This window comes from Babylonia areolata, chromosome 28 (assembly GCF_041734735.1).
Source record: "Babylonia areolata isolate BAREFJ2019XMU chromosome 28, ASM4173473v1, whole genome shotgun sequence".
Taxonomy (NCBI): domain Eukaryota; kingdom Metazoa; phylum Mollusca; class Gastropoda; order Neogastropoda; family Buccinidae; genus Babylonia; species Babylonia areolata.
Genome location: NC_134903.1, coordinates 14,395,828 through 14,405,827, shown reverse-complemented (window position 1 = coordinate 14,405,827; position 10,000 = coordinate 14,395,828). Strand labels below are relative to the sequence as shown.

General features: G+C 46.1%; 1 protein-coding gene across 1 annotated transcript in view; it reads right to left on the bottom strand.

Moving 5' to 3' along the window:
- LOC143301989 (alpha-1,3-mannosyl-glycoprotein 4-beta-N-acetylglucosaminyltransferase C-like) overlaps nucleotides 1-6,757 on the bottom strand; it is a 15,736-nt gene extending 8,979 nt beyond the window's left edge. The window contains exon 1 of the mRNA XM_076616472.1: nucleotides 6,599-6,757. Coding sequence (XP_076472587.1) covers nucleotides 6,599-6,757 — 159 coding nt within the window. The remainder of the gene's footprint in view (nucleotides 1-6,598) is intronic.
- Between the last annotated feature and the right edge of the window lie 3,243 nt (nucleotides 6,758-10,000).

Below are 10,000 nucleotides of genomic sequence, written 5' to 3'. Positions count from 1 at the left end.
GCTTAGTGCAAGGGGACTTTTTCACTAGTGAGTGAACTGACTGATTCAGACACACACAGTGTAACGGCAAGGCTTAGTTCAAGTGCACTTTTCACCAGTGAGTGAACTGACTGATTCAGACACACACAGTGTAACGGCAAGGCTTAGTTCAAGTGCACTTTTCACCAGTGAGTGAACTGACTGATTCAAACACACACAGTGTAACGGCAAGGCTTAGTGCAAGGGGACTTTTCACCAGTGAGTAAACTGATTCAGACACACACAGTGTAACGGCAAGGCTTAGTGCAAGTGGACTTTTCACCAGTGAGTAAACTGACTGATTCAGACACACACAGTGTAACGACAAGGCTTAGTGCAAGTGGACTTTTCACCAGTGAGTGAATTGACTGATTCAGACACACACAGTGCAACGGCAAGGCAAGGCTTAGTGCAAGTGGACTTTTCAACAATGAGTAAATTGACTGATTCAGCCACACACACACAGTGTAACGGCAAGGCTTAGTGCAAGGGGACTTTTTCACTAGTGAGTGAACTGACTGATTCAGACACACACAGTGTAACGGCAAGGCAAGGCTTAGTGCAAGTGGACTTTTCACCAGTGAGTGAACTGACTGATTCAGACACACACAGTGTAACGGCAAGGCAAGGCTTAGTGCAAGTGGACTTTTCACCAGTGAGTAAACTGACTGATTCAGACACACACAGTGTAACGGCAAGGCAAGGCTTAGTGCAAGTGGACTTTTCACCAGTGAGTAAACTGACTGATTCAGACACACACACAGTGTAACGGCAAGGCAAGGCTTAGTGCAAGTGGACTTTTCACCAGTGAGTAAACTGACTGATTCAGACACACACAGTGTAACGGCAAGGCAAGGCTTAGTGCAAGTGGACTTTTCACCAGTGAGTAAACTGGCTGATTCAGACACACACACAGTGTAACGGCAAGGCTTAGTGCAAGTGGACTTTTCACCAGTGAGTAAACTGGCTGATTCAGACACACACACAGTGTAACGGCAAGGCAAGGCTTAGTGCAAGTGGACTTTTCACCAGTGAGTAAACTGACTGATTCAGACACACACAGTGTAACGGCAAGGCTTAGTGCAAGTGGACTTTTCACCAGTGAGTAAACTGACTGATTCAGACACACACAGTGTAACGGCAAGGCAAGGCTTAGTGCAAGTGGACTTTTCACCAGTGAGTAAACTGACTGATTCAGACACACACAGTGTAACGGCAAGGCTTAGTGCAAGTGGACTTTTCACCATTGAGTAAACTGATTCAGACACACACAGTGTAACGGCAAGGCTTAGTGCAAGTGGACTTTTCACCATTGAGTAAACTGATTCAGACACACACAGTGTAACGACAAGGCTTAGTGCAAGTGAACTTTTCACCAATGAGTAAAATGACTGATTCAGACACACACACAGTGTAACGGCAAGGCTTAGTGCAAGTGGATTTTTCAACAATGAGTAAATTGACTGATTCAGCCACACACACACAGTGTAACGGCAAGGCTTAGTGCAAGTGGACTTTTCACCAGTGAGTAAACTGACTGATTCAGACACACACAGTGTAACGGCAAGGCTTAGTGCAAGTGGACTTTTCACCAGTGAGTAAACTGACTGATTCAGACACACACAGTGTAACGGCAAGGCTTAGTGCAAGGGGACTTTTTCACTAGTGAGTGAACTGACTGGTTCAGACACACACAGTGTAACGGCAAGGCTTAGTGCAAGTGGACTTTTCACCAATGAGTGAACTGACTGGTTCAGACACACACAGTGTAACGGCAAGGCTTAGTGCAAGGGGACTTTTTCACTAGTGAGTAAACTGACTGATTCAGACACACACAGTGTAACGGCAAGGCAAGGCTTAGTGCAAGTGGACTTTTCACCAGTGAGTAAACTGACTGATTCAGACACACACAGTGTAACGGCAAGACTTAGTGCAAGTGGACTTTTGAACAATGAGTAAATTGACTGGTTCAGACACACACAGTGTAACGGCAAGGCTTAGTGCAAGTGGACTTTTCACCAGTGAGTGAATTGACTGATTCAAACACACACAGTGTAACGACAAGACTTAGTGCAAGTGGACTTTTCACCAGTGAGTAAACTGACTGATTCAGACACACACAGTGTAACGGCAAGGCTTAGTGCAAGGGGACTTTTTCACTAGTGAGTAAACTGTCTGATTCAGACACACACAGTGTAACGGCAAGGCAAGGCTTAGTGCAAGTGGACTTTTAAATCTGTGAGTAAACTGACTGATTCAGACACACACACAGTGTAACGGCAAGGCAAGGCTTAGTGCAAGTGGATTTTTCACCAGTGAGTGAATTGACTGATTCAGACACACACAGTGTAACGGCAAGGCAAGACTTAGTGCAAGTGGACTTTTCACCAGTGAGTAAACTGACTGATTCAGACACACACACAGTGTAACGGCAAGGCAAGGCTTAGTGCAAGTGGACTTTTCAACAATGAGTAAACTGACTGATTCAGACACACACAGTGTAACGGCAAGGCTTAGTGCAAGTGGACTTTTCACCAATGAGCAAACTGATTCAGACACACACAGTGTAACGGCAAGGCTTAGTGCAAGTGGACTTTTCACCAGTGAGTGAATTGACTGATTCACACACACACACAGTGTAACGGCAAGGCTTAGTGCAAGTGCACTTTTCAACAATGAGTAAACTGACTGATTCAGACACACACACACAGTGTAACGGCAAGGCTTAGTGCAAGTGGACTTTTCACCAGTGAGTAAACTGACTGATTCAGACACACACAGTGTAACGGCAAGGCAAGGCTTAGTGCAAGTGGACTTTTCACCAGTGTGTGAACTGACTGATTCAGACACACACAGTGTAACGGCAAGGCTTAGTGCAAGTGCACTTTTCAACAATGAGTAAACTGACTGATTCAGACACACACACACAGTGTAACGGCAAGGGGACTTTTTTCACTAGTGAGTGAACTGACTGATTTAGTTTCCAGTTTCCAGTTTTCAGTTTCAGTTTCTCAAGGAGGCGTCACTGCGTTCGGGCAAATCCATATTCGCTACACCCCACCTGCTAGGCCGATGCCTGACCAGCTAGCAGATCGAGTAACCCAACGCGCCTAGTCAGGCCTCGAGTATATACCTATCAGAGTGGAATTTCTTCTTCAGAATTTTGCCGGTGGACAACCACTATTGTTGCTATGGGTTCTTTGGGTTTTTTTTTTTATTTTTTTTTATCAGTGTGCCAAGTGTGGTTGCTGCAAACGGGACATCGGTTTATCTTCTCATCCCTAAGAATAGACGTTCAGTTTGATTATTTTCCCGGTCAAACCACCACTCAAGGTCTCATTACGGCGAGAAGATTTTCCAGCAAAGTGTGGGGTAGGATTCGAGAATTGGAGTGTACTCTCTCTCTCTCCCTCTCTCTCTGTCTCCCTCCCTCTCTCCATCTCTCTCCCTCCCTCACTCTCTATCCATCTCCCTCACCTCTCCTCCCCCCCTCTCTCTCTCCCTCACTCTCTCTCTCCCCCTCTCTCTCACTTTCCCCTCCCCCCTCTCTCTCTCCCCTCTCTCTCTCCCCTCCCCCTCTCTCTCCCTCCCTCTCTCTCTCCCCCTCTCTCACTTTCCCCTCCCCCTCTCTCTCTCTCTCTCTCTCTCTCTCTCCCTCTCTCTCTCTCCCCTCCCCCTCTCTCTCCCTCCCTCTCTCTCTCCCCCCTCTCTCACTTTCCCCTCCCCCTCTCTCTCTCTCTCCCTCTCTCTCTCTCCCCTCCCCCTCTCTCTCTCTCTCTCTCCCTCTCTCTCTCCCTCTCTCTCTCTCCCCTCCCCCCCCCCCCCCTCTCTCTCTCCCTCCCTCTCTCTCTCCCCCCTCTCTCACTTTCCCCTCCCCCTCTCTCTCTCTCCCTCCCTCTCTCTCTCCCCCCTCTCTCACTTTCCCCTCCCCCTCTCTCTCTCTCCCTCTCTCTCCCTCTCCCCCCTCTCTCACTTTCCCCTCCCCCCCTCTCTCCCTCTCTCCTCCCTTGCTCTCTCTCTCTCTCCCTCTTTCACGCCATTGAATTCTTCATGTAGTGTGTGTGCTTGTGGGTCAATGTTTACTCTGTGTGTGTGTGTGTGTGTGTGTGTGTGTGTGTGTGTGTGTGTGTGTGTGTTTGCGCGCGTGCGTGTGTGTGTGTGTGTGTGCTTTGAGGCCGTTCTTTTCTGGGGGAGTTTGCGACATGTTAATGCAATTTTCTTCTTCTTCTTCTTCTTCTTCTCATTATCATCATCATCGTTTTATTATTATTATTATTATCGTTGTTGTTATTGTTATTATTATCATTATCACCACCATCACCATCATCTTCATTCTTCTTCTTCTCCTTCTTAGTAGTAGTAGTAGTAGTAGTAGTAGTAGTAGTAGTAGTAGTAGTTTCATTTTCACCACTACTACCATTATTATTATTATTATTATTATTATAACCATCATCATCATTATCGTCATTATCATCATCATCATCATCATCATCATTATTATTATTATTATTATTATTATTATTATTATTATTATTATTGTTGTTGTTGTTGTTGTTGTTATTGTTGTTGTTATCATATCATTATCACCACCACCACCACCACCACCACCACCACCATCATCACCACCATGATCTTCATTCTTCTTCTTATCATCATCATCATTATCATCATTATCATTATCATCATCATCATCATCATCATATTCAGTCTGTCATGTTGTGTGGCAGCTAGATTTGAAAGCAAACATGTCTGGATCACCATCCGTCATCTTGGCAACCTGTCGATGTGTTTGTCGTGTGCTCGGCAGCCGTTTAGAGTTGTTTTTTTGTTTTGTTTGTTTTTTCTGTCTTTCTTTGTTTTTTGGTGTGTTTTTTTTTGTTTTTTGTTTTGTTTTTAAGTGACATATCCAGGCCCGGAAGGCCATGATAAAGTCAGGAAAAGGTTACAACATCGATAAACTCCATCCTAACATTTCTCTACAACACATTAAAAAAACAACAAAAAACCCCCAGCAAAAAAACAAAACAAACAAACAAACAAACCCAACCAAACCCAGTAGCAGCAGCAAAATATCGATCAACGTCGACAGGACCACCTGACTTGGATGGAAACGTTGACATTACATTCCAGCACATGGCTTTTCCTTTCGACTCCCCCCCCCCCCCCTACCCCTATCCCCCTTACCTCACCCATCCCCCCTAAACAACAACAACAACAACAACAACAACAAAACATAACAAAAACTTCGTTTCTACATGGCGAGCAAAATGTATGGCTGGGTTCGTGCAGCTGTACACATCACTCTTTTTTTTTTTCTTTTTTTTCTTTTTTTCAGTTAATCTTTGGATTTTTTTCCCAACCTACGTATCATTTTTCTTTTGTTTTGTTTTCATTCATCCGTCTATTCATTCAATCGTTCATTCATCTATTTATCAAGTCCTCTCTTCTCTCTCTCTGCGCGTTCATTCATCCATTCGTTCGGTCACCCATTCCTCCATTTTCGGTTCTTTTATCAATCCACCCACCCATCCTTTGATTCATTCATATCAATCCACCCATCCACTCGTCCGATAATTCCTTCCTTCCTTCCTTCATCCATTCATCCGTCAGCTTGTTCATTCATTCATTCATTCATTCATCCATTCATCTGTCAACTTGTTCATTAATTCATTCATCCATTCATCCGTCAGCTTGTTCATTCATTCATGTGTGCGGGGACCTGACGAAGCGAAAGAGGAAGTTCATTCCACAAGCACGGTCTATTGACAGAGAAAGAACGGCGTCCAACAGTGGAGTGTTTGAATCTGGGTATGCGTAAACAGTGTGGGTCCGAAGCCGATCGCAAAAAAGCGAAATGGGGTGTAGAGGTGAAGGCAGCCACACAGAAATAGGAAGGGGCAGATTTGTGAATACATGTATAACATGGAGTGCTGATCTTGTACTTTATTCTGTGGCGATGTTTGCAAAAAAAAAAAAAAAAAAAAAAAAAAAAAAAAAAGCAGTGGTGTGCTCAGATCGTTTCTTTACGAGAACAAGTCGGGCAGCCAGAGTTTTTGTATGTGCTGAAGGGACTGAATGGATGAATCAGAACCAGACAACATGGAGTTTGTATTTGTATTTGTATTTCTTTTTATCACAATAGATTTCTCAGTGTGAAATTCGGGCTGCCCCCCCCCCCCCTCCCACCAGGGACAGCGTGTCGCTATACTGCAGCGCCACCCTTTTTTGTATTATTTCCTGCGTGCAGTTTTATTTGCTTTTTCTATCGAAGTGGATTTTTCTACATAATTTTGCCAGGAACAACCTTTTGTTGCCGTGGGTTCTTTTACATGCGCTGAGTACATGCTAGCACACGGGACCTCGGTTTATCGTCTCATCCGAATGACTAACGTCCAGACCACCACTCAAGGTCTTAGTGGAGGGGGAGAAAATATCGGCGGCTGCTAAGCAGCCGTGATTCGAACCAGTGCGCTCAGATTCTTTCGCTTCTTCGGCGGACGCGTTACCTCTAGGCCATCACTTCCACATTGAGTAGTCCAGAAAGAGGAGGCTGCACAGGTAGGAACAAGCGGCCACTGACCTTGATCTGCTTCAGCACCTCCTCATTCCGCTCCTGGACGCGGTCAGCCACCATGACGACGACAGTCATGGCCCTCTGCTCATCTGGGGAGCTGTGCTGTAGAAGTGAGGCCAGGGTGGTGAAGAAATAGTCCGCCTTTTCTCGCTTGATGGTCACCATACCTATCGTCAAGAATACTGACAGAGGGGGTGGGGACAGGTGGCGGAGGTTGGGGTGTTTGGTGGGTTGGGAGGAGGGTTGAAAGGGGGTGGGGGTGGGGGTGGGGGTTGGGGGTTGAGGGTTGGGGGGGGGGGGGTTGGTTGGGGGGGGTGGGGGTGGGGTTGGGAGGGTAGGCGTGGTTGTTTTTGTTTTTAGTATGTTCATACATATACATACATACATTAAAAAAAAAAATATATATATATATATATATATATATATGTGTGTGTGTGTGTGTGTGTGTGTGTGTGTGTGTGTGTGTGTGTGTGTGTGTGTGTGTGCGTGTGCTTGTGTGTATATATATATATAGAGAGAGAGGGGTGGTGGTGGAGAGAGAGATAGTGAGACAGAGAGAGGGAGGGAGAAAGAGAGAGAGAGGGAGAGAGAGGTGGGGAGAGAGAGAGAGAGAGAGAGAGAGAGAGAGAGAGAGACAGAGGGAGGGAGAGAGGGGGGAGGGAGAGAGACAGAGAGAGAGAGAGAGAGAGAGAGAGAGAGAGAGAGAGAGAAATGATGATGAATATACATATATGTATTTTATATTTATACTATATATGATTACACACACGCACGCACGCACGCACGCACGCACGCACACACACACGGACGGACACACACACTCACTCTCTCCCTCTCTCTCTCTCTCTCTCTCTCTCTCTCTCTCACAGACAAACACAGAGTTACACCGCACCACAAACATAGATATGTATATATATATATATATATATATATATATATATATATATATATATATATATCCATATCATTGATTCATTCATTCATTCATTCATATGGTCCCATGACGTCGGCAGGGCTGTAAACACCAAAGACAAAGCCAGGCACTCACCTTTCTTTCTTTTGGGAACTCCTGCCAACAGCACCGGGGGTTTATCAGAGTTGTCTCCCTTGACGGTCGTCGTGGTCGTCGTCGTCGTCGTCGTCGTGTTGTTCTTTCTCGCAGCGTTGCCTCCCTTGTCCACCTTACCATCCCCGTTTCTGAGCCCTTGCGATTTGATGACGGAAGCGACGTCACCTTTGGAAAGTGTTTGACTGGAGATGTCGCTAATTTTGTCGCCATTTTTGGTGTCGTTATCAGCACGGTCAGGTTTGCTGGTGGTTTTCCCAGGGGTAGCGGTGGTACTGGCGTTGAGTCTAGTGCTGGTGACACTGAGCGTTGAATTGGTGTTTTTCTTGCTGCTGTTGCTGTTGATGCTGATGTGGGTGCTGCTGATTTTGCTTTTAATTTTGCTGCTGCTGTTGTTGCTGTTGCTGCTGCTGCTGCTGTGGATGCTGCTGCTGTGGATGCTACTGCTCTTCCTGTTGCTGCTGCTGCTGCTGCTGCCGCCGTTCCCAAGCGACGGGAGCTTGGAAATCCTCGGTGCTGTAACGTTCAAGTTGCTTGTGCTGCTGGCATTTCCGGGTGGGGGTGACTTGGGAAGGAGACGGCCCAAGCTTCTGGTCTGAGAGAAGACACGGCTGCCGTTGACGTTCACCGAGGCTGACAGGTTTGATGATGGTGGTGGTGACGATGATGATGACGACGATGATGATGGTGGTGATGATGATGGTGACGACGATGATGATGATGATGGTGGTGATGGGTGGTCTCCATGATAGAGTCTGGAACTGTGCCAGTATCCGGCCTGCTGGAATTGTAGGTCTGCCGTGTGGGGTATGGAGGAGGATTCTGGAGAAAAAAAAATGCAAGAGGATGAAAGACAAAAAAACAAAGAAACAAAAACAACAACAACAACAACAACAACAACAAACATTCACGTCAAGTGCTGATTGAGGGAGGGTGATCACTGTAGTTGTTGCTTGTGTAAAGTAGTTGTTTTTGTGGTATGGTGTGGTGTGTGTGTGTGTGTGTGTGTGTGTGATTGAGTGTGTGTGTGTGTGTGTGTGTGTGTGTGTGTGTGTGTGATTGAGTGTGTGTGTATGTGTGTGATTGAGTGTGTGTGTATGTGTGTGATTGAGTGTGTGTATGTGTGTGATTGAGTGTGTGTGTGTGTGTGTGTGTGTGTGTGTGTGTGTGTGTGTGTGATTGAGTGTGTGTGTGTGTGATTGAGTGTGTGTGTATGTGTGTGATTGAGTGTGTGTATGTGTGTGATTGAGTGTGTGTGTGTGTGTGTGTGTGTGTGTGTGTGTGTGTGTGATTGAGTGTGTGTGTGTGTATGTGTGTGTGTGTGTGTGTGTGATTTGAGTGTGATAGAGAGACACACACACACACACACACACACACAGAGAGAGAGAGAGAGAGAGAGAGAGAGAGAGAGAGAGAGAGAGAGATGAAATACACGAGTGTGGAAATCACAGAATCAGCACAAAACAGGAAGGTAGCAGATTGGTTAAGATGCCAACATAGTGTCTGTGAGGGTCTGGGTTCGAATTCCGATCTCGCACTTTCTCCCAAGTTTGACTGGAAATTCACCCCCGAAAACGGAGTATGGCTGCCTACATGGCGGGGTAAAAACGGTCATACACGTAAAAGCCCACTTGTGTGCATACGAGTGAACGTGGGAGTTGCAGCCCAAGAACGCAGAAGAAGAAGAAGAAGAAGACTGGAAATTCAAACTGAGCATCTGACGGGCGCAATAGCCGAATGGTTTAAGCATTGGACTTTCAATCTGAGGCTCCCGGGTTCGAATCTCGGTGACGGCGCCTGGTGGGTAAAGGGTGGAGATTTTTTTTTCCGATCTCCCAGGTCAACATATGTGCAGACCTGCTTAGTGCCTGAACCCCCTTCGTGTGTATACGCAAGCAAAAAAAGATCAAATACGCGCGTTAAAGATCCTGTAATCCATGTTAGCGTTCGGTGGGTCATGGAAACAAGTACATACCCAGCATGCACACCTCCGAAAGCGGAGTATGGCTGCCTGCATGGCGGGGGTAAAAACGGTCATACGAATGATGAACGTCCACTGACAGCCATCAGTCGTCTCTGCCCAGGTAGGCAAGCCTGTTGTGCAGAATTAATGACCACGTGTTTTGTACAACTCTTAGAACTTGGTCTCCGACCGAGGATAGGCGCTATATGAATATCCATATCAAATAAAAATCAATCCATAATTAACCGAACACTGATATGGATTGCTGAATCTTCAACGGTATTACGGGATCTTTGTGTTCGCGTACTCCTAATCCACCGAACACTGACAGGGAATACGGGATTTTTAACGGGATTACGGGATCATTGACGGGAACACG